The sequence below is a fragment of the Oncorhynchus masou genome, chromosome 30 (genome assembly GCF_036934945.1).
Source record: "Oncorhynchus masou masou isolate Uvic2021 chromosome 30, UVic_Omas_1.1, whole genome shotgun sequence".
NCBI lineage: Eukaryota > Metazoa > Chordata > Actinopteri > Salmoniformes > Salmonidae > Oncorhynchus > Oncorhynchus masou.
In genome coordinates this window covers 47,377,588-47,403,632 of record NC_088241.1, presented here as the reverse complement: position 1 = coordinate 47,403,632, position 26,045 = coordinate 47,377,588, and the positions used below count along the sequence as shown (strand labels likewise).

At 41.5% G+C, this 26,045-nt stretch overlaps 1 protein-coding gene across 2 annotated transcripts in view; it reads left to right on the top strand.

Moving 5' to 3' along the window:
• The window catches only part of snx7 (sorting nexin 7), a 35,976-nt gene that overhangs the window by 6,087 nt on the left and 3,844 nt on the right, over positions 1–26,045 (top strand). The window contains exons 2-9 of one of the 2 annotated variants that reach the window (XM_064949176.1): positions 2,998–3,186; positions 3,325–3,435; positions 3,617–3,781; positions 4,834–5,032; positions 5,553–5,752; positions 6,033–6,119; positions 7,420–7,521; positions 10,146–10,298. In XM_064949176.1, coding sequence (XP_064805248.1) covers positions 2,998–3,186; positions 3,325–3,435; positions 3,617–3,781; positions 4,834–5,032; positions 5,553–5,752; positions 6,033–6,119; positions 7,420–7,521; positions 10,146–10,298 — 1,206 coding nt within the window. The remainder of the gene's footprint in view (positions 1–2,997; positions 3,187–3,324; positions 3,436–3,616; positions 3,782–4,833; positions 5,033–5,552; positions 5,753–6,032; positions 6,120–7,419; positions 7,522–10,145; positions 10,299–26,045) is intronic. The other variant, XM_064949177.1, reaches the window with a different exon arrangement.

Sequence of the window (26,045 nt, the reverse complement as noted above, 5' to 3'; positions counted from 1 at the left end):
CTCCAGTGTTGAGGATCAACGCAGCGGATGTGGTGCTCACCACCTGGGGGCGGCCTGTCAGGAAGTCCAGGATCCAGTTGCAGAGGGAGGTGTTTAGTCCCAGGATCTTTAGCTTAGTGATGAGCTTTGAGGGTACTATGGTGTTGAACGCTGAGCTGTAGTCAATGAACAGCATTCTCACAAGTGTTCCTTTTGTCCAGGTGGGAAAGGGCAGTGTGGAGTGCAATAGAGATTGCATCATCTGTGGATCTGTTTGGGCAGTATGCAAATTGGAATGGGTCTAGGGTTTCTGGGATAATGGTGTTGATGTGAGCCATTACCAGCCTTTCAAAGTACTTCATGGCTACGGATGTGAGTGCTACGAGTCTGTAGTCATTTAGGCAGGTTGCCTTGTTGGTATTACAGTTGGCATTACAGACTCAATCAGGGACATGTTGAAAATGTCAGTGAAGACACCTGCCAGTTGGTCAACACATGCCCGGAGCACACGTCCTGGTAATCCGTCTGGCCCCGCAGCCTTGTGAATATTGACCTGTTTAAAGGTCTTACTCACGTCGGCTACGGAGAGCGTGATCACACAGTCGTCCGGAACAGCTGATGCTCTCATGCATGCCTCGGTGTTGCTTGCCTCGAAGCGAGCATAGAAGTGATTTAGCTCGTCTGGTAGGCTCGTGTCACTGGGCAGCTCACGGCTGTGCTCCCCCTTGGAGTCTATAATAGTTTGCAAGCCCTGCCACATAAGATGAGTGTCGGAGCCGGTGTAGTATGATTCAATCTTAGCCCTGTATTGATGCTTTGCCTGTTTGATGGTTCGTCACAGGGTATAGCAGGATTTCTTGTAAACTTCCGGGTTAGAGTCCCGCACCTTGAATGAGTCAGCTCTAACCTTTAGCTCAGTGCAAATGTTGCCTGTAATCCATGGCTTCTGGCTGGGGTATGTACGCACAGTCACTGTGGGGACGACGTCCTCGATGCATTTATTGATAAAGCCAGTGCCTGATGTCACTGGGGCGGCAGGGTAGCCTAGTGGTTAGAGCGTTGGACTGGTAACCAGATCTGACAAATCTGGCGTTCTGCCCCTGAACAGGCAGTTAACCCACTGTTCCTAGGCCGTCATTGAAAATAATAATTTGTTCTTAACTGACTTGCCTATATACATTTTTTTTAAATGTGGTGTACTCCTCAATTCCATTGGAAGAATCCCGGAACATGTCTGTGATAGCAAAACAGTCCTATAGTTTAGCATCTGCTTCAACTGACCACTTTTTTTATAGACCGAGTCACTTGTGCTTCCTGCTTAAATTTTTCTTGTGAGCAGGAATCAGGAGGACAGAGTTGTGGTCGGATTTACCAAATGGAGAGCGAGGTTAGAGCTCTGTACGCATCTCTGTGTGTGAAGTACAGGTGATCTAGAATTTCTTTCCCTCTGGTTGCACATTTAACATGTTGATAGAAATTTGGTAGAACAGATTTAAGTTTCCCTGCATTAAAGTCCCCGGCCACTAGGAGCGCCGCCTCTGGGTGAGTGGTTTCCTGTTTGCTTATTTCCTTATACAGCTGACTGAGTGCGGTCTTAGTGCCAGCATCAGTCTGTGGTGGTAAATAAACAGCCACGAAAAGTATAGCTGAGAACTCTCTAGGCAAGTAGTGTGGCCTGCAATTTATCACAATATACTCTACTACAGGCGAGCAAAATCTAGAGACTTCCTACAAATATGCACAGACCGCCCCCCTCGTCTTACCGGAGTGTGCTGTTCTATCTTGCCGGTACAGCGTATATCCCGCTAGCTGAATATCCGTGTCGCCATTCAGCCACGATTCCATGAAACATAGGACATTACAGTTGATGTCCCCATTGGTAGGATATTCGTGATCGTACCTCGTCTAATTTATTGTCCAATGATTGCATGTTGGCGAGTAATATTGATGTAACAGCAGCTTTCTCACTCGCCTTCTGCGGGTCCTCACGAGGCATCCCACTCTATGTCCACTGTACCTGCGTTTCTTCCTCTTGCAAATAATGGGGATGTTGGCCCTGTCAGGTGTTTGGAGAATGTCCTGTGCGTCTTGCTTGTTGAAGAAATAAATATTTTGTCTAATCCGAGGTGAGTGATCGCTGTCCTGATATCCAGAAGCTCTTTTTTGCCTTAAGATACGGTTGCAGAAACATTATGTGTAAAATAAGTTAAAGAACACACTAAAAAACAAACCCATAATAGCACAATTGGTTGGGCGCCCGTAAAACTGCTGCCATTTTTTCCAGCGCCATTTTATCTGAAACAGATACATGTGTAAGTGATGTCTGCGTGGCAGAATAGGCGCAGCTCACAGGGTTCACTTAGAGGCAGGTCGGCTACAAAGATGCAAATAAATGATCAAGGATCTGTTCTTAAATGTTTTAGCATAAGCATGATTTTAAGCATACTTATTATTATGATATGTTTTAAATGTATTAATTTTGAATAGAAAATTCCAGCATAATGTTTTAAACCGGGGAACTCCATTTCCCCTATGCTGGACGGAGGTGGTATCACCGAACACACCCCTCCATTTCAGGATAATAGGACGTGCCAATTAGCTGCATGCTCTCTAACAAGTGCACCTGGCCTCTGTGCTGCAGACAAGGCACCAGAAAAGAGCTGCGAAAACTGAAACGGTAAAACTTAGAAATAATTGTTAGAATTAATATTTGCAGCAATTCAATGAAGGTGTGTCTTTGATATTTGAAATGGAAACCACATGTTGGGTCATTATTTGATTGGACACTAAATGTTTGGTGCAAGTTAATGTTAAAGTGCAAAGGAAAGGGCTTTTTAGCTGTGAAGCTACATGTGGTCGTCGCATCACAAGATGGTGTTGTGTAACACTCTTACACGATGTACTGTATGGTATTTACTGTTGTGACAACGTAACTGGCCAGCGCACGTGCATTTTGCTTCTGGGTTTCTCTTCCAGATGATTTAAATCAGTTCTGCCTTTCATGATTTGTTTTTCTAGGATTCGACTCTTGCAGACGGGAATATGTTCAACGCCTCAATGCCGACATCCCCAGGCTCCATGGTCAACCAGTGTAAGTTTGAGGAGGACGAGGAGAGTGACTCTAAAGACATCTTCATTACTGTGGACAACCCAGAGAGTCATGTGACTGCCATTGAGACCTTCATCACCTACAGAGTTCTGACCAAGGTGAGGGGTGTGTGTAATCTACTGTATGTCCTCTAGAAATGGAATTGCATCGATTGTACAGTGTATATACTAGACTGTATTTGCCAACAGAATTGAGTTAATCTGGCCTTTACTGTGTTCTCTCTCTGCCTGCCTCAGACCACACGGAGTGAGTTTGACAACTCTGAGTACGAAGTCCGCAGGCGCTACCAAGACTTCCTCTGGCTCAAAGGGAAACTGGAGGATGCCCACTCAACTCTCATTGTTCATGTATGTCGTGTCTGACCTGTAAAGGAATTGAGAATTTGGTTAAACTCCATACTACAAGCATTTCGCTACACTCGCATTAACATCTGCTAACCATGTGTATGTGACAAATAAAATTTGATTTGATACTATCGATCCACTACATATTTCTGAGCTCTGTTTTAATCCTTCTTCCTTTCCTCAGCCTCTGCCAGAGAAGTTTGTGGTGAAGGGGATGGTGGAGAGGTTCAATGGTGATTTCATCGAGACACGGAGGAAAGCTCTCCACAAGTTCCTTAATCGCGTTGCTGATCACCCCATTCTGTCCTGCAGCGAAGACTTCAAAGTCTTCCTTAGTGCTCAGGCCTGGGTAAGCAAGCATATACCAAATGCTTACTTAATCGCGCACCAAACACATAATCCATAAAAGCTTTGAGAGCACACAAAAGACTGTTACGCAGTCAGACTACACACTCAACTGGTACGTCAAGCTAGTCTAATTGCACATGGTATAGTCCCGCTGTCCTACCACTAAACCTGATTAGCCTTGTAGTTTAATGCCTAGACTTTAACTATGTGAATGAATGCCTCCCTTGTGTCCCAGTGTCTTTAGCATGTTATCAGTTTATGGTTTAGTTGATACATTTTGTTGTACCTTTTAAAAAAAACAACAACAAGCACAACTTGAGAAAGACATACACTCATGAGTAAAATCATGGAGGATAACAGACAATAAAGTCTGGGACTTATTCCCATTGTTAAATCATGGTGGATAACACATAATAAAGTCTGGGGCTTATTCCCATTGTTACATCATGGTGGATAACACATAATAAAGTCTGGGACTTATTCCCATTGTTACATCATGGTGGATAACACATAATAAAGTCTGGGACTTATTCCCATTGTTACATCATGGTGGATAACACATAATAAAGTCTTGGACTTATTCCCATTGTGGTCTTGTAACAAGACTGCTAGGCAAGATCCAACACGGTTGAACACAGTGACCGCGAGATAATAAAACAAATATCTATCTCATTGCAGTAACATCATAGGGGTCATTCATATGTTTTAAAAAAACTTTATTTTCAAAGCTGCCCAGAGAGGAGAATGTTGTTTTTTATGGGCAGAGGCAACTCATTGAGTTTGTGCAACAACATTTAATTCAAGGTCAATGTGACATGAAAGCCATTTCTGTAACTTGGTGACAGTGGAATGTTCTAGTCTAGAGCACATGTTATTGTTACAATGGAAAGGATAGGATCCAGTGTCTGTCTCTGACATAATCTATCTCTATCAATATTATGTCAATCTCACTCCTTCCAATGTAAAGTAAAAGTAAGATCAAGGAATATAATTCCCCAGTTTGTGTTGGTGTGTGCATGCGTGCGCGTCTCTCCATTCCGTCTGTCCCTGTAGGAGCTGACAACCTATAAGAAGCAAGGACCGGGGTTCCTGAGCAGGATGGGGGAAACGGTGCGAGCGGTGGCTAACTCAGTCAGATGGGTGAAGAACCGGCCAGAGGAGTTCACCGCCATCCAGGAGTACGTGGAGGATTTCAGCAACAAGATCGGCTCCCTGGACAAAGTCACCCAGAGGATCGTCAAAGAACAGAAAGGTAAGACCACAGAGTTAAATATTACTCTATAAACATACCAACTAACAAGTTAATACTATTATGGGTACGCACACGGAGTTACATGAATGTAGTGTTTTCAATCAGACTTGTAAATCGCTCCGTTTCAAAAATAGAGAATGATAGAGGGTTCTTGTTCTTTGTATCTGTCCCATTATGGTGTCTGACTGCACGTGCAGTGACATTGAGGCAATCTCTATTTTGAAGTTGTACATTTTCTTCTACTTCTCTGAGTTGGTAAACAACTGCCACCTGGAGTGTGTATGAACAGGTATAAAGTCAAGCTTGGCTATTTACAGCCACCTCCAGTTATGGAATATTTTCTCATGCGGATAATTAATTGACTGATGACCCCGATCAAACCCATAGAAAGTTCCACCCAGTTGACTACTTCAAAATGGGGAAAGTCCTCAATGCCACTGCCTAGGCTAAAACCGAGTCCTGAAGGGTAGTGTGTTGTGGGTAGGGTAGTTGACAGTACATATCCCTGTTTGTGTCTCAGAGTACCTGGAGGAGCTAAAGGAGTACGGGCCCACCTACACCCTGTGGTCGGGCTCGGAGGAGGAGCTGGCAGAGCAGTTGAAAGGTGTAGCCGGCTGTATGGAGAGGTGCTGTAAAGAGACAGAGGAACAGGTCGGCCATCTCTCAGACACCCTGGTGCCTGTTTTACACGAGTATGTCCTGTGTGCTGAGACACTCAAGGTAAGTCATCTCTGGTGTAAGACAGTAATGGAAGTCGTTTAACCGGCTTTTAAGTGGCGTTTAGATGTCGTTAGTAGACCAAATGACAACCCAGCACTGTGCAGTACTTGCTAAACCTGTAATGTTGATTAAACATGAAAGGCTTTGACTTAACTTGCCCCCAACACCCACACATATTTACATAGTCTACGTGCACAAACAAGCCTAATGCATCTTTTTGTTGGATTTTCAGGAATAAGCAGTGATCACCCCTAGATCATTTTATGCTCATTTTTTCTAGGCAGTATTGAGACGGAGGGATATCATTCAGGCGGAATTTGAGGCCAAGAATGAAGCTCTGGCCACCAAGAAAGTTGACCGAGATGCAGTAAGTGCAAAATTGGCTATTTATAAATGTAAGTCATTTAGCAGACGCTCTTATCCAGAGCAACTTTGTTAGTTATCTTAAGATGTGGTTGTCCCACCTAGTGTATACATCTTAGTCATAGTAAGTCTGTTTTTTTCCCCTCACAGTAGCTATTAGCAAAATCAGTGCTGGGGGGGGGGATTCGAGTGTTAGTTTAGGAAAGGTATATTTTTATTCTATAATATCTTATATGTACCTTCTATAAGCCATCAGTCGGCCTACCTGATGCTTCAGTGCAATTTCCCAGAGATTAGGAGCAATAAAGCTGTGCTGCATGAACTGCCGCCTCGTCACCTCTCATTTTAAATCAAGCTGTCTTAAGCCAGAGGAGGAGCTTTGGCGATATTGGAAAAGGCCTCCTCTGAGGATTATCTAAATATCTCCGGATAGTTCAGGATGTCCCTCTTGAGCTCCTGGCACACTTCAGGAAACTGGGTGGTAAATATTGTCTAATAAGGCCTTGATAATCGTTGCGTAATGAAAACGCCCACATCTATCGACGTCTTACATCGAAATGCCACTGACTGGTGGTAAGATCTGAGATGGATGGAGAATAAAGAAGAGAAAGGGGTAGAGTGGACAGAACTGTTAAGGATTATTGCTGTTCCAATCCTGTGGGTGTCCCTGGTTCCCTCCTAGCTTAGCAGTGACCTTTTTTACCCTGAGATTTTAATTAGAGAGCTGGCTAAGAGAATCACCTATGGATTTCCAACAGAGCACTGTAATAGTGTGTGTGTGAAACAATGGGATCTAGAGTTCTAGAACAATGTGAGGATAAGGTTTACAGTACTTTGTGAATGAGTCAGAATGTCAAACTTACTGTATGCTTTTGTTGCAGGTCCCAGTGTTTCACCTAATAAACATAATAACTGAGTAAGAGCTCTCATGTAGTTTCACCTGAAAAGGCTATATGCAAAAATAAGATTAGGCTACATTCATATGACAGTCTGACGTAGTATGCCACCCATAGTATGTCATATAAACAACTAGGCATATACAACACATTTTCTTTCATTATGTATAAGATGGAACTTAAGACTATGTCAAAATGAGACAGGGTCTATTTGTGTGGTCATCACCTTGTACTTTACTGTTCTTATGCCACTGCTTACTAGCAGATCTGGGATCAGCTTCCCCAATCCTAACCTTAGATCAGCATTTAAGGGAAACTTCACCATGCGGACATTCATTCCTGTTCCTGTTGTTGTGGCTTTTGCCCTCTGACCTCTGACATCCTGACCTTCCTGTGATGTGACTGGAGGAGTCTAGTGATCTAGGTTTTGTGTGGGGGAGCCTGCTGGGTAAAAACCCTGAAGAAGCCAGACATCAGAGGCAGGAGAGACTTGATGTGGAGATTGAAGAGGTACAGCGGACTGTAGGGCATGCCAACATGCAACTGTACTTACTACACATTATGGGCTCACCAGCTTCTGCTTAACTTGGCTTTATGTGGAGCTTTCCCTTTGCTGAATGGATATGGTTGAGATGTTAGCTATTTCAAAATGAGCATAAATATGACACTAGAAAGTCAAATAAGCTAATTATTAACACAATTTAATTAACACACCTTAAAATACTATCAACTATTGACTTGTCCATTCAAGCAAGCAGTGGTTGAGCAAGTCTCACCTTTTTCTAACAGCTTGTTTGTGCTGTACATAGTCCCCTGGACAGTAGTTCTAGGTTATCCTAACCCTAACCTCTAACACTTTGGCTGGGTTCGTTGGATGCTGTTTTTGGCCTAACTCGTAGTGCATTTAACACTGACTGGCTGTGGTTTGAAGCAGGATGCCATATTTCCATTTCCCAGCACAACAGGTCTGGAGAGAGGATGTATCGTGCTCTTCTCAAAGCCTTGCCAAGGTGCATGAAATGGGGAAATGGCTGGACATAAAATTGTAATCTATTAGAACCAGTAGATGGCAGTAATGCTTCAGTCAAGAAACAAAGCACAGAAAAGAAAAGAGAAAATGTCTTCAGTCAATTGTTCACTTTTGGGTTGTAATTATGGAAAAGGATAACGTGACTGTGTTTGTGTGTGTGACTGTGTTTGTGTGTGTGACTGTGTTTGTGTGTGTGACTGTGTTTGTGTGTGTGACTGTGTTTGTGTGTGTGACCCTAATGATGTGTCCACATTGCCACCTGGGAGATGAATGCTGGTCCAGACATAGACTGAGACCAGGGTTAAAGGCTTAGCTGCTATCTCCCCAACCTCTCTCGTTACACCTGACAAGCTCCCCTAATCAACACACACACACCCCGTCAAGTCTTACATCGATCCCCTCTTAACAGGACCAGAGCAGGAGTGCCAACGCCGCACAACCTATATCAGCTCCACCTGTCAATATCCACCTAGTCTCAAATGGGGCCATGCATATCTGAGCACTGCTAATTTGACACGGAGGTCTCCCTCAGGACCCTGTGTCTTCTCCCTGTGTATCTGATTAATTATTCAATCATTTCCTCTGTGTGTTTTCTGATAGACAGTCGTATGTTTCAGGGCTACGGACTGAGACTGTTGTACTCTAGAGGAAGTGCTTGTTTAGAGGAGACTGAGGTATTGGGCTTGTTAGGTAGGGCCATGAGATGGCTGATGAATCAATAACACTGCAGTAAACAGGACCATTGAGAGAAATGGCTCTCCAGAGGGGTGTATGTATCACCATGTAGCAGGAGCAGCAAAGTTGGCCATCTAACTTTGATAATGCTTTGTGATGAAGTAAATGTTTATCAGCTAACGTGGATAAACATTGATGTATAGTCTACCTTTTGATATGTTTCAAATGTCAACTGTTCAAACTGGATGAGCTAACTTTAAACATTCACAAGTTTTGATCATTAGGCTATCACACGTGTGCGCACAACCAAAGGATATGCCAAATAATAACCCACTGGCGTAAAGGTTTTTGTTTTTTATGTCAATGAAATGACATGTATCATTGGAAAGCCTGATTTGGTAGCTATCCAAGGAGGAAACCATCTCAATTAGCCTTGCCTGTGAATCAGATTATAAAGCTATGTTACATTTACTACTACTGCCTCTGTGTGGTGAGACTATTTAATGCTTCCATCAGACCAGAAGCTATTCATCAGCAGTTTTCAGGGGCACGGTGGCTGTCCGAATACCCATACTAGCGTACTACGTACTTAAACTGCATACTACATTGAAAAATATAAACGCAACATGGAACAATTTCAAAGACTTTACTGAGTAACCTGTGTAATGATCAAGCTGTTTATTCAGCTCCTTTGATATTCCACGCCTATTAGGTAGATGGATTATCTGTCAAAGGAGAAATGTTCATTAACGGGGATGTAAAGAAATTTGTGAACAACATTTGAGAACAATAACTATACTGTTCAAAAATATAAACACATTTAAAGTGATGGTCCCATGTTTCATGAGCTGAAATAACATTTTCCATACGCACAAAAGGCTTATTTCTCTCATATGTTGCACACATTTCTAGTGATCATTTCTCCTTTGCCAAGATAATCCATCCACCTGACAGGTGTGGCATATCAAGAAGTGGGATTGTCTCAATGGTGGTGTTGATTACTTCTGTTGGTAATAAAGCCATTTTGTGGGGGGAAACTTATTCCGATTGGCTGGGCCTGGCTTCCTCGAGGGTGGGCCTATGCCCTCCAAGGCCCACCCATGGCTGCACCCCTGCCCATTCATGTGAAATCCAAAGTTTAGTGGCTAATGAATTTATTTCATTTGACTGATGTCCTTATGAACTGTTACTCAGTAAAAGTCTTTGACATTGCTGCGTTTTTATTTTTGTTCAGTATATTTTGGACGCAAGTATGGGTATACGGACATGGCCACTGTCTTAACTAAAACTGTCCCTGTCACGTGAGGTCTTTGGGTGAAGGTCTTGCTTTACGTGTTCTGTATGTCCAGGTTGTTGATGTGAAGGGATATTACGCTGTAATATGTAATGTTGGTGGGAGGAGGATGATGATGATGATTGTGTGTGTTAGCTGAAGGAGGAGATTGATAAACTGGAGGACCGTGTGGAATGGGCCAACAACGCTCTGAAGGGGGACTGGGGCCGATGGCAGAGGAGCATGAGAGGAGACCTTAAATCAGCCTTCCTCTCCACCGCAGAGAAGAACGTGGACTACTACGAGAAGGTGAGATACAAGATACTCTGACTGGTTAGCGGGAGGGATGGAGGGAGGGAAAGTTGGATTGAGACACTTGATATGGGAGAAAGAGTTGGATAAGAAAGAAAAGCAGGGTTAGGGGTGTGACTGGTATAAGCAGAGTGGCAGGTGAAGGCGATGGAAGAGAATAAGAAAAAGGTACATTTGCAAAATAGAAAAGCACTTGGAGAGAATATGAGAGACTAAATCAATTGTGTGTCAGGGAGAGAACTCGCCTGACTGACTCATGTTGGGAAAATGAGACAAATCTACACAACTAAAGTTGTTACTGGTAATTTACAATGTATCTTTTATAGATATTTTTGGGATGGATTTTAACTGTAAATCATTCAATGCAATTTCAGCAGAAATATGGTTCTCTGTGCTGTGCAGTCCTTGTCACTGTCTGGACAACTGCCAGTAGAGGGTGGTAGTACTTCATTTTTATTCACACACAAATTACTGTCAGTTTATAGAGATTGTCATTGCAGATAATTCCAGAATAAATTGATGCTTTATCTTATCGATATTGTAAATAGTACGTGGACATCAGTTGCGGTCAGTGACGTTTAAAATGATGGAGGACGATCATTTTATTTAATGAGCATGGCCTTATTTCTATTAAAGCGTATTGGATGACTGATATTCATATTTCATTCATCCAGCTCTGTAACATTGTTAGGTTTAAGCTACTACTTGATACTCAGATTTTTCTTATAACCATCATGAGGTTGCTCCAACCAGCCTATGAGTGAAAGTTTGACGTAGGTGCACAGGTCGAGAGAAATTTGAGTAATCAAGGTGACGTATTCTATACCACCTTGCACAATCTTGCCTACATCTGGCTGATCTAAGGTGTAAATCATTAGTCCTACAGTTGCAAACAAGGACAAATTCAGTTATGTTTATCCCTGTTTCGTTCCATTTGCTTCCGTTTAAAAAAATGTTTTTCAACAGTATCGATAGAATGGATACACCTCTGATCACACACCAAAAAAACAGGTCACTTTCATAGCAGCCACATACAAACAGCATGATCCCTTTGATCGTTGGATAATTCCTTCTCGCATCTATGCGCTCTCCTCTCACCGTTTCCCTTCTGTTGTGGACTTCAGTGCACATTACAACCGCTGTCTGTGACAAGGCGAAAAAACCTTTCCAAACATATCATCACCGCTAACCACTACACACAGCATACATCGTTGTCACCATATTAGCTAACGTCAAGTCAACGTAGTTGTAGTAGCTAATGCGTTAGTAAACCCGCTACAATCATGCAGTACAGTTGACAAGCAGTTTAACAGTTACGCAATGGCAGGCCCCGGTGGCAATACATTTATAAAACCAGAAGCTTACTTTGGCATGGAAGAGCTCTAGTGTTGGATAGCCATTACCAGCTGGCTAACATAACATCCCTCTCTGTTGGAGCCAGGTGTTTGAGTAGGTTAAACTAGATGGCTCTCTTGCATCTCCTTAATTTTTCAGGAATGAATTTGTTCAACTATTGTCTTTCTCTTTGAGTCAACTACTCACCACATGTTATACACTGCAGTGCTAACTAGCTGTAGCTTATGCTTTCAGTACTAGATTCATTCACTGATCCTTTGATTGGGTGGACAACATGTCAGTTCATGCTGCAAGAGCTCTGATAGGTTGGAGGACATCCTCCGGAATTTGTCATAATTACTGTGTAAGTCTATGGAAACGGGTGAGAACCACGAGCCCACTAGGTTTTGTATTGAAGTCGATGTACCCAGAGGAGGATGGAAATTAGCTGTCATCCAGCTACACCATGGTGCTACCGTACAGAGTGCTGTTGTCATTGCAACAGTGTGGTTTAATCAATTGTTTGTTGATGTGAATATATTTAGTGTTTTATTTGAAAAGTATCACTTTTCTTTTAATGTTCCACTATAAATAATGTTTTATGAAATTCACTGGGGAGGATGGTCCTCTGAGGAGCCTCCACTGGTGGACTTCGGGTAGTCGGCAACCCAAGATTTGAACTATCTAAAACAAAGCTGAATGTCAATGATGGTAAGGTTTAGGAATGTTTATTTGATCTAGCTAAAAGCTGAATTGCTGTAAAAAGTCAAAATAAAATATTTATTTAGAGGAAAATAGTGATGTATGAAGAGTTGATTGAAGCAGTTTGGGATGGAGTGGAGGAAGGGACGTCCAATATTATCAGTGGAGGGAGCGTCACAGTAGCCGGCAGGGGATTCAGATGATCAGACACGGACAAGTTCAGAAGCCTCAGCTACTAATCTCGCAGTCACCGACGTAATGCCTTTCCATGTATAGCCACCAGTTGATATGTAGCTTATCCTCCAATACCCGCCGATGGGTATTCAGTACGGAGTAGCTGCCGCTTCACCACGACGAGACATCGCAGTCATCTCCTCAACCTTGAGCCGTTTTCATGGCAATGTCCCAAACAGTACCATTCACAGCTAAAACTGGTTTCGCCATGGAGATGATCGGCTTGTAATCTAAATGTGGCGTTAAACGGTGGATGAGGGGGGGGGGAAGTACAATCATAAAAAAAACCTCAATGTTCAACATTTACATGAATGATCAGCTTCTGGCTGCCGTTACGGCACCATTGTGATTTTTAAAAAAAATAGGCGTGACACAAGTAAAATGTCTAACTATCCTTTGTACTATCCTTTCTTAAATCCCATTTAATATACATTTATTTAATAAAGCAGAATGTGTAAACCTATACAACAGAATGGAAGCAAAAAGAATGTTCTGTCATTTGAAGGGTCATTTTAAATATATCATTGTTACATGCATACAATAATGTGACATAGCTTGTCCTGATGTCTGATGGTCCTGATGACCAGTGGACAACTCCACATAGCCCTGGCCTCTTTAAAGAAATCAAAAGGAAGCAAAAACAGCTTAAACCTCATGGATAACCAATGCAACTCCATAAGATAGGGGCTTACAGTAGCTATTATAATTACTGTGTGAACACTATTTCACAGACAGTTATTTTGACTACATTGACTAACTATCTCTTTAATGGGTCTGATGCTGCCTGTGAGATCTCAACACACTTGTCATTCGTTATTTTGTTCCCATTCCATCCAATTTGCAGTTCTAATTGGTGTGTTGTCAACACACACCCAGATTCCCTTGTTTTAATGATACAAATCCAGACATTCTTCTTAATTCCATTGTGGATGAATATCTGTCTTCTCCGCTGTTTATGATTACGAAGTTAGCACCCATTGCTATGCATTCCGCTTGACCAACCCCACCTGTGTTCTTCTTGGAGGACACATAACAGCTGGTGCTAATCTTCCACCATCTGTCCAGACAGGGATTCTGGCAGAACCGAAGCCTGATCTGTAGCTGGTCTCTCTCCGTAGTCGTGGCATTTATACTATTCCTGGACTGATCTTTCTCGGTGGTCATCATTTTAAAACTATTCTGTAGCTGGTCTTTGTCTTTAGTCAGGTTGTTGTAACTGGTCTGTAGCTGGTCTCATTGTAGAGTAATGACCAATGATGCCATAGTAGACACAGGCCTGTGATCCCAACCAGCAGCAGAACACACAGCAGCATCTCCAAAGGGTCTCTTCCACCACTGAAATTGTTCTGAAAGTTGAGCAACAACTCATTTTCTTGGAATGGGCATGAAGGCTCTTACATTGTCATACATTTGGCCATCAATGTCTGTATTCTTTATTGCAGTAGGTTCATAGTCTTTTCAATGATTCCCTCGGACATCTTTACAAACTTGTGCTCAACTACAGAAACTTGTACTGTTACTTCAGCTCTACTGTAGGTCTGGACATGCATATCATCTCCCTGCCAAGCTTCTGTGACTTTTTGGAAGTGACACTGTTTTAACTGTCAACCACAGGACTGCAAATGAACCTTTTTATTGAATAAATATGTACAGTATATATTTTTAATCACAACATAAAGATGATGAAACAACTAATTTCTTCAATACCATCTCAGCATAATGGCCGATGAATCCTAAAAGGATGGTTTATTTCTTTATTTACTCATCAGCAGAGCAGGGAAAAATACTCCTCACCACCCCTAGCGCTCTGAATTTGAGTGGTTACATTTCTCCAGACCATCCCTCAGCTTTTTACTGAAAAAGCAGCAGGGAGAACACTTTTTTTTTTTTTTTTTTAACTTCTGATTGCAGCTTTAGGCATTGAAGTGATGCTTTAGCAGATAGAACAAAATGGAACCCAGTGAATTTGTACATGCTTCATATTGAAGTTTAGAAGCTAAGGTTACTGGGAGTTGCGTGGTGGCTAGAGTCCTAATGGGTTGACACACTCATCCACTGTAGTTGACACTTGACATGTTTCGACACCCTCAGTCTTCAAACAGGAGTTGCATTTCAACCTCTCCTTTCTGACATGCTGCTGATGGCCATGTAGGAGTATAACTCTTTGAAAAGTTATGTACAAGTGTGTGGTAATGTACAATACCAGTCAAAAGTTTGGACAACCTACACATTTAAGGGTTTTTATTTTTTACATTGTAGAATAATAGTGAAGACATCAACACTATGAAATAACTCATGGATTCATGTAGTAATCAAAGTGTTAAACAAATCAAAATATATTTTAGATTTTTCAAAGTAGCCTTGCCTTGATGACAGCTTGGCACACTCTTGAATTAGGTGTTTGACTGGTACTGTATGTCTGCATTTTTCTCAGGGGTTCTTCACACCATGTGAAACCATCTGACAACTTTGATTAAAGGGGAACTTAAGGGGATTTTTTTTTTTTTGTAAATGCTGGCATGACATGCTTTAGATGGGTACAGACACTTTTTTTTAGGTGAAATGGTTTGGTATTGAAAGAAGTACCGCAGCAGCCCATGTTACAATGTTTGATGCTCATATTGTGTTCACTATGTAGCCTACAATTTTAACCTTAAATACAATACATAATACAATTATGCACTGTTGTCTGACACCAGCTATAAACGGAGAACTTGACTCCAAGTGAACAGGCCGACAACTCCCTTTAGTGTATTGGAGATGACATTCTTAGGCCGGTTCCTCTACGATCATCTAAAGGCCGTGTTTTTTTTATTTTGGGGTAAAATAGCTATACAAAACAGGCAAAAAAACAAACATTTTGATGCACGTTTTGTACCATGACTGCTATCCATTTTAATAAAAGAAAAGTAAGGTTTTGGGGAAGACCTTGTGTTTTAGTATGTCTGGTTATTTTCAATGTTTTTTTGGGGGGGTTCCTCACCTCCCTGGGGGGCTTCTGAAAATCAGAACATGGCACACTCCTCATACTGTTTGAGTCGCCCCAAGGCTGGCCTCAACAAACACAACCCACTTAAACAGAGAGAGAGGGAGGCTGGGGAGAGGGCAGAGATTCGGAGAAAGTGAGCGAGGGACAGGTGGAGGACAATTGTGTTCTGTCTTAATCAGGCCTGTGAGGTCAGCCCTCAGTGTACAGTCAGACTATCTGTTCCAGGTAATTCTGGTCGGTAGAGAACACATGTTCTAATACACCTCAATCCCATGAAAGAGGAAATTATGGGGGAGGAGTGTACTGTAGCAGGTGATTCACAATGTAGCATCATTTATAAAGGACAATTCTACACATATTTTTGTTGTTGACACAACGCAATTTGGTGAAACGAATACAGCCATTACCTTGCTCTCTAACCAAGGTGCATATATTGAGGCGAAACTGAAGAGGAGACGACGGTCATATAAATTATCACCAGATGACATGTATTTATCGTCTACAAACCATCTACTTGGGCTATTCCAATGGTCTTTGAGATGACGATTTGAAAGTTGTTTTTTATTGGCGGCATGTCAGAAGTTGGCTGGAGGCTGGTGTTGTATTTAGTTTTGTGTACTTATAGGAATACAAGGCAGCATGCTAATTGATCTAGATCCTCTAGACTGAATATGAACATGGCTTCAAGTAACTCCTCTATTAATGCCAGGGGCTAAACTTTTGTTTTAGGAGTGGGGTTATTATAAAAAAATATCTAATAATTATCCAGTTGGATGAACACTCCAAACAGCCTACCCGGCCGCTCGGAGATGTCCGCAAAGTCCGCTGCCTTGTTTTGTATCACATTCCAATTATAGAACTGGGGGGGTGGACAAAAATGACATTTCTAAATGTGTAGGGTACATATCCCCCCACGTCCCCAGTGAAAGTTGCACCCCTGATTATTACCCTGCAAAAAAAGGAGTCTTGTCTAGGCAAGATCCATATCCGATAAGCCCATCGCTCATATGTTTTCTTGTATGGCCTGAGGGTAGCATCATTGTTCAATGCAATATAGTGTGGGAAAAACCTCTTCCGTTGTGGAATACTTTGAGACAGAGTCCTCAGCTGCAATGGGTTTGTGTAGCAGAAACAGAGGTAATTTGTCTTGATTGGTTCTTGCTGGCGAATTGGTGCACTAAGTAAAGACTCTCTGCATCCCAAATTGCCCTCTATTATACTTATCGTACACTACTTTTGACGAGGATCAATAGGACTCTGATTAAAAGTAATGCCAGTTGGGACACGTCCTTCGTCAGGAATTGAAGTGGTGGGACTTTGAATAAATTGGAAATGGCATATCCCGAGGCTGCATTCGTTGTAGCTGGGGATTTTAACAAAGGAAGTGTAAGGAGAATTCTCCCGAAATTCCACCAACACATCTCTTGCCCAACTCATGGGAGAAATACATTGGGCTGTTATTCTCCATTCTGAGACCGATACAAAGTTGACTGGTTGGTTGAAGTGTAGGGTAATGTGTTCCAAAAACGAGTTGCAGTTTTTGAATGGTGTCCATCTATTTGTTTTGCTGAATGAATTACATGTTATTTTGGTGTCAAAGTGCCAATTAACAAACATTACAGTAATTCTCTGTGATAATTTAGTGATAATTATTCCGGTGTTCTGTGCATTGCACACTGCATAAATCAATGCATAATAGTAAATACGGTTATCCAAGCAATAATTATAACCCTAGAGCAGTAAAAATACATAAATACAACAAACAAGTCTGACACAAAGAGATGGTTCAGGTGTGAGACAGGCCTACACACAATCTATAAACTGTGCATATGTGCTATTTGCATATTTTTATAATTTAATTAGTTTCCCATTTTTCTTTTATTCAAGGCTTTATCGTAATATTCCGCAAATGGAAATACACAATGGATAAATTATTTCAGTTTCTCCTCATGGCTCAGCCACATAATGCCAGGGTATATCTGAGCTTTCTGGAATAAGAGCAAGCGTATATCGTGGTAGAAAGAGCAATAGAGGATAACATTTATTTCATTTTCTATTTCTTCGAGGTCACAATAGTTACAGACTTTACCATTATACCAACCTGTTTTGGAGTCGGGCCGAAACTCCCAACATCCGTGCCTGACCTCAGGAATGCTCTTGTAGCTGAATGGAAACAAGTCCCCGCAGCAATGTTCCAACTAGAGGTCGGCTGATTTTAATTAGGGCCGATTTTTGAAGTTTTCATAGCAATCCGTAATCGGCCTTTTTGGACGCTGATTATGGCCGATTAACATTGCAATCCATGAGGAAACTGCATGGCAGGCTGTGACCACCTGTTACGTGAGTGCAGTGTCAAAAGGACCTTGTGGCTGCAATGAGTCATGGTAAGTTGCGAGCTAGCATTAAACTTATCTTGTAAAAAACGCAATCAATCCTTCACATAATCACTAGTTAACTACACACATGGTTGATGATATTACTAGGTTAACTAGCTTGTCCTGCGTTGCATATAATCAATGCAGTGCCTGTTTATTTATCGAATCACAGCCTACTTCAACTACGCCAAACGGGTGACGATTTGAAAAAAGCACATTCGTTGCACAAATGTACCTAACCATAAACATCAGTCTTTCTTAAAATCAATACACAAGTATATATTTTGTTAAATAAAGGCATGTTAGCAGGCAATGTTAACTAGGGAAATTGTCACTTCCTTTGCGTTCAGTGCAGGTAGTGTCAGGGTATATGCAGTAATTTGGGCTGCCTGGCTCGTTGCGGACTGTTTCTTCCTAACAAAGACCGTAATTAATTTGCCAGAATTTTTCACAATTATGACTTGACATTGAAGGTTGTGCAATGTAACAGCAATATTTAGACTTGGGTTGCCACCCGTTCGACAGAATACGGAATGGTTCCGTATTTAACTGAAAGAATGAACGTTTTGTTTTTCAGAAATGATAGTTTCCGGATTTGACCATATTAATGACCGAAGGCTTGTTTTTCTGTGTTTATTATAATTAAGTCTGATTTGACAGAGCAGTCTGACTGGGCGGTGGTAGTCAGCTATATATAAATAAATAAATAAAATCTGCTTTTTTTGGGCCACCAATAATCAGTATCGGTGTTGGAAAATCACAATCGGTCGACCTCTAGTTCTAACATCTAGTGGAACACCTTCCCAGGTGCGCATTTACCCACTGAAGTCAGTTACGATTCCGAACTTCAGTCAGGTCAAGACCCTGGTGAGGATAACAAGCATGCAGATGAGCTTCCCTGAGACTGTTTCTGACAGATTGTGCAGAAATGTTTCAGCTGTCTGGGTGGCTGCTCTCAGACGATCCCGCAGATGAAGCAGGATGTGTGAGGCCAGTGGATGTACTGCCAAAAACTCTAAAATGACATTGGACTCGGTTTATGGTAGAGAAATTAAGTCAATTATCTGGCAACAGCTCTGGTGGACATTTCTGCAGTTGGCATGCCAATTTAGTGGCCTTTTATTGTTCCCAGCACAAGGTGCACCTGTTTTAATGATCAGGCTGTTTAATGAGCTTCTTGATATGCCACACCTTTCAGGTGGCTAGATTATCTTGGGAAAGAAGAACTGCTCTCTAATGGGTATAAACAAATTTGAGAGAAATACGCTTTTTGTGTATGGATTTTATATTTGGGGTCTCTGTGTGCAGTTGAAGTCGGAAGTTTACATACACCTTAGCCAAATACATTTAAACAGTTTTTTTTCTGAGGTCTTGGCTGATTTCTGGGTTTTTTTCTTCCCCCCCATGATGTCAAACAAAAAGGCACTGGGTTTGAAGGTGGGCCTTGAAATACATCCACAAGTAAACCTCCAATTGACTCAAATGATGTCAATTAGCCTATCAGAAGTTTCTAAAGCCATGCCATAATTTTCTGGATTTTTTCCAATCTGTTTAAAGGCATAGTCAATTTAGTGTATAAACTTCTGACTCACTGGAATTGTGATACAGTGAAATAATCTGTCTGTATATGTATGCGCACACACTACATGGCCAAAAGAATGTGGAGACATGCTCGTCGACCATCTCATTCCAAAATCATGGGCATTAATATTGAGTTGGTCCCCCCTTTCTTGCTATGACAGCCTCTACTCCCCTGGGAAGGCTTTCCACTAGATGTTGGAGAGTTGCTTCGGGGACTTGCTTCCATTCAGCCACACGTGCATTAACTTATCACTACGCTCAGGGTCTTGGGTCAGAACCTCAGGTGGTGAGGGTAGGCAACAACACCTCTGCCAAGCTGATTCTCAAAACGGTGTTCCCCCTCCTGTACTCCCTGTTCATTCATGACTGCGCGGCTGCTATTGTGCCTCTTCAACCTCAGGCAGCTGAAGAAATTCGGTAAGACCCTCAACTTCTACACATACACCAGAACATTCTGTCAGACTGCATCACTGGCTGGTATGGAAACTGCACCTCCCTTATCCGCATGGCTCTCCAGAGAGTGGTGCGGTCAGCCCAACGTATCATCTGGAGCCCGCTGCTTGCCCTCCAGTGCTCTGTGTTCAAAGAAGGCCAAAAAGACCATTAAGGACCTCAGTCACCCGAGCCATGGACTGTTTACTTAGCTACCGTCTAGCAGACTGAGTCAGTACAGGTGCATCAGTGCCAAGACCGAGACTAAGAAACCGCTTCTATTACCAGGCCATCAGACTGTTGAACAGCAATCACTAGCAGTCTACCAGGTGACGCACACTCACACAAAACACACGTACATGCTATCTTACACACACACACCCACATCGTTGCTATGGCACCGATAGACATTGCAGCTCTGCTTCTAGCTCCTAAACAATTCCAGTATTTAAAAAAATAAAAAATTCTTAGGTTATTAGCCCAGAATGTTTTTTTCTGTTATTACATACAGCCGGAAACTACTTTTTACAAGCATTTCGCTACACGCGCAGTAACATCAGCTAAATGTATGTATGCGACCAATGCAATTAAATTTGATTTAACAGTCACACACACACACACTCACAAATACTGTATTCCTGATGTGGCTCATTGTAATATTTCTACTACTGTACTTTGTATTTAGTTACACTGTTTCTACACACCGCATATTTATCTACTTGATTCTTGACATAGCTCACTAATATATCTACTGCTGTACGGATCATTCTTAGTATGTCTTGTGGAAATAATTTTACTTTCAGAAAGTATTCCCACCCCTTGACTTTTTCTTACTGCCTGAATTGCAAATGGATTAAGTTGAGTTTTTGTCAATGGCTTGCATTCAATAGCCCATAATAATGTCAATTTCCAAATGTGCTTAACAAGTCGCATCAGTTGCATGGACTCAGTCTGTGTGCAATAACTGTGTTTAACAGGGATTTTCAAGCAAAGATTCAACAATGCAGACCTGGCAGGTTTTCCAATTCCTTGCAAAGAAGGGCACCTATTGGTAGATGGGTGGGGTGGGGGGGGGAGCTTAATTACACCCATTCACTACAAAGATACCACTCAGGGATTTCTCCATGAGGCCAATGGTGGCTTCAAAACAGAGTTTGTCTGTGGTGTAAGAACTGAGGATGGATCAACAACATTGTCGTTTTTCCAGAATACTAACCTAAATGACAGTGAGCAGAATGAAGCCTGAGAGTTATATGATTGGGCCGTTATTGGGAGTCCCATAGTGTGGCGCACAATTGGCCCAACATCGTCTGGGTTTGGCCGGACGAGGTCGTCATTGAAAATAAGAATTTGTTCTTAACTGAATTGCCTAGTTTAAATAAAGATTAAATAAAAAAATAACCTGAAACAGGTTTATTTTCTTTACCAGTCAACCTATCAGGGTAGTTACAAACAGCACAGGAATGAAATCAACATGTATTGATCACATCTTCACTAATGCTGCAGATATTAGCTTGAAAGCAGTATCCACATCCATCGGCTGTAGTGATCACAATATAGTAGCCATATCTAGGAAAACCAAAGTTCCAAAGGCTGGGCCTAATATAGTGTATAAGAGGTCATACAATAAGTTTTGTAGTGATTCCTATGTTGTTGGATGTAAATAATATTTGTTGGTCCGTGTTGTGTAATGAGGAGCAAACAGACACTGCACTTGACACATTTATGAAATTGCTTTTTCCAGTTGCTAATAAGTATGCAGCCATTAAGAAAATTATTATAAAACTGTTAAATCCCAGTGATGATGATTGATGAGGAATTTAAAAAGTGTGTGGTTGAGAGGGATGAGACAAAAATAATGGCAAATAAGTCTGGCTGCACAGCTGATTGGAAAACTTATTGCAAATTGAGAAATCATGTGTCTAAACTGAATAAAAATAAGCAGAAACTACACTATGAAACTAAGATAAATATAGAATGATTGTAAAAAGCTTTGGAGCACCTCAAATTAAATTCTGAAACAGATGGCTCATTCATCACAAAACCAACTGATATTGCCACCTACTTTATTTTTTTCATTGGCAAGATTAGCAAATTTAGGCATAACATGCCAGCAACAAATGCTGACACTACACATCCAAGTATATCTGACCAAATGATGAAAGACAAGCGTTTGTCATTTTAAATTCCCAAAAACTTGTGTGGAAGAGGTGAACAAAAATATTGTCTATCAACAATGACAAGCCACCAGGGTCTGACAACTTTGATGGAAAATTACTGAGGATAATAGCGGAAGATATTGCCACTCCTATTTGCCACCTCTTCAATTTAAGCCTACTAGAAAGTGTGTGCACTCAGGCTTGGAGGGAAGCAAGTCATTCCACTACCTAAGAATAATAAAGCCCCCTATACTGGCTCAAATAGCCGACCAATCAGCCTGTTACCAACCCTTAGCCTCTTGATACTCCCCATCCCGGATCCGGGATCGTGAATAAAGCCTCAGGCTCATTAGCATAACGCAACGTTAACGATTTCTTAACAACTCTGTCATCTCAGATTTTCAAAATATGCTTTTGAACCATAGCAATTCACTAATTTGTGAAAGAGTATGCTAAGCTAGCTTAGCATTTAGCACGCAACATTTTAACAAAAAACAGATAAACCAAATAAAATCATTTACCTTTGAAGAGCTTCGGATGTTTTCAATGAGGAGACTCTCAGTTACATAGCAAATGTTCAGTTTTTCCTGAAAGAGTATTTGTGTAGGAGAAATCGCTCCGTTTTGTACATCACATTTGGCTACCGAAACAAACAAATTCAGTCACCAACAACGTCAAACTTTTTCCGAATTAACTCCATAATATCGATCGAAACATGGCAAACGTTGTTTGGAATCAATCCTCAAGGTGTTTTTTCACATATCTCTTCATTGATATATCGTTCGTGGAAGCCTGCTTTCTTCTCTGAATTCCATGGAAAAATACTTGCAGCTGAGGTTTGCGCACCAATTTCGGCGCAGGACACCGGGCGGACACCTGGTAAATGTGGTCTCTTATGGTCAATCTTCCAATGATATGCCTACAAATACGTCACAATGCTGCAGACACCTTGGGGAAACGACAGAAAGGGCAGGCTCATTCCTCTCGCATTCACAGCCATATAAGGAGATAATGGAAAACGGAGCCACAAAAATCCTGCTGATTTCCTGGATGCCGTTTCATCTTGGTTTTACCTGTAGCTCACGTTCTAGGGCACGCACAGAGAATATCTTTGCAGTTCTGGAAACGTCAGTGTTTTCTTTCCAAAGCTATCAATTATATGCATAGTCGAGCATCTTTTTGTGACAAAATATCTTGTTTAAAACGGGAACGTTTTTCATCCAAAAATGAAATAGCGCCCCCAGAGTTTCAAGAGGTTAGTAAACTTTTGGAAATAATTGTTTGACCAGATACAATGCTATTTTACAGTAAACAAATTGACGACAAACTTTCAGCATGCTTATAGAGAAGGACATTCAAGCACAGCACTTACACAAATTACTGATTGGCTGAGAAATTGATGATATAAAGATTGGGGGGGCTGTTAGACTTCAGTGCGGCCTTTGACATTATCGATCATAGTCTGCTGCTGGCAAAACATATGTGTTATGGCTTTACACCCCCTGCCATATTGTGCATAAAGAGTTACCTGTCTAACAGAACACAGAGGGTGTTCTTTAATGGAAGCGCCTCCAACATAATCCAGGTAGAAATAGGAATTCCACAAGGCAGCTGTCTAGGCCCGTTCGCTTTTCCATCTTTACTAAAGCCACGGGCTTTGAGGAAAACCAGAGTGTCGATGTATGCGGATGACTCCACACATGTCACCTACTACAGTGACTGAAATGAATGCAAAAGTTAACAGTTGCCGTTTTAGTAGGTGACAAGGAATAAGGTAGTCCTAAATATTTCTGAAAGTATTGTATTTGGGACAAAGCATTCACTAAACCCGAAATCTGAGCTAAATCTTATAAATAATGTGGAAATTGTGCAAGTTCGGGTGACTATACTGCTTGGGGTTATGCTGTATTGTAAATTGTCATGGTCAAAACATATTCATAAAACAGTAGCTAAGATGGGGAGAAGTATGTCCATGATAAGGTGCTGCTCTACCTTCACAGCACTGTCAACAAGGCAGGTCCTACAGGCCCTAGTTTGGTTTCACCAAGACTATTGTTCAGTCATGTGGTCAAATGCTACAAAAAAGGCTTTAGGAAAATTTTAAATTTGGGCAGCACAGGTATCCCTTGGATGTACACAGAGGGCTAATAATAATAATATGCATGTCAATCTCTCCTGGCTTAAAGTGGTGGAGAGATTGACTTCATCATTGCTTGTATTTGTGAGAGGTATTGACATGTTGAATGCACCGAGCTGTCTGTTTGAACTACTGGCACACAGCTCGGACACCCATGCATACCCCACAAGACATGCCACAGTCCAGAACAGACTATGGAAGGCACACAGTACTAAATGGAGCCATGACTTCATGGAACTCTATACCACAGCAAGTAACTCATGCAAACAGTAAAATTTAGATTTTAAAAATTAAACAGAAAAAAAACATTATGGAACAGTGGTGACTGTGAAGCAACACAAGCATAGGCACAGACACACACGATAGCATACGCACTATACACACGTATACATGGATTTTGTACTGTGTATATGTGGTAGTTGTGGAGTAGGGGCCTGAAGGCACACAGTCTGAATGTATTGTAATGTTTTTAAAAAAGTAGAAACTGCCTTTAATTTTGCTGGACCCAAGAAGAGTATGGGGATTCATAAGAAATACAAACAAGGCACCAAAGTAAAACTGCAAAACATGTAACAAAGACATGAACTTGGATGTCCTGAATACAAAGTGATATGTTTGAGGGCAAATCTAACACAACACATTACTGTGTACCACTCTTCATATTTTCAAGCATGGTGGTGGCTGCATCGTTATGGGTATGCTTGTCATCGGCTAGGACTAGGGAGTTTGGGGATAAAAAGAAACAGAATAGAGCTAAGCACAGGCAATATCCTAGAGGAAAACCTGGTTGTCTGCTTTCTAACAGACACTGGGAGATATACACCTTTTCAGCAGGACAATAACCTAAAACACAAGGCCAAATATACATGAGATGCTTACCAAGAGGACATTGAATATTCCTGAGTGGCCTAGTTAGATTCTCAAGCAGATTTAAGTCAACTATGGCAAGACTTGAAATTGTCCGTCCAGTAATAACCAACAACCAAATTGACAGAGCTTGAATAGTTTTTAGAAAAATGTGCAAATATTGTACAATCTAGGTGTGCAAAGCTCTTTAAAGACTTACCCAGAAAGATTCACAGCTGTAATCACTGCCAAAGGTGATTCTAAAATCAATTGACTCAAGGGTGTGAATACTTATGTAAATTAGGCTTCTGTGTTTAATTTTCAATACATTTGCAGAAACATTTTCTCTGTCATTATGGGGTGTTGGGTGTAGATCAATTACAGATCAATTACATTTTGAGTTTAGGCAAAAACATAAAATGTGGAAATTCAAGGGGTATGAATACTTTCCAAAGGCACTATGTATAAATTGCATTTTGATTACTGTTAGTGCCATTTAGGATGAATCCAATTTAACTACCCAACTTTCTTCATTTCCAATTATTATTTTTTGTACTTGTTTTTACTTGTTAATTATTTGTGTACTTGTTTGACTTTTTACTGCATACTTAGGAGCTAGGAACATAAGCATTTTGCTGCACCCGCTATAACATCTGCTAAACTGTGTGCGCGACCAATAAACTTTGAGTTGATTTTATTCAGGTGTTGAAGGAGGCTGGATGATGAGTGTGCCGTGGGCTTTGTGAATGATTCATGTAAGACCTTTAATAAGAGAAGAGTCTAGGAGGTCCGCACTCGACACTGAGAATCCAGGATGAGAGGTGTGAGGGGTGGCAGCAGTAAGCCTGGGAGGGAATGCTCTGTGCCCCTCATCTACCTCGCACCACCACCCAACTGCATTCTTCAACCTGTGGTACCGCCAATGCAATAACCTGGCCCTACTGGCGAGACGGA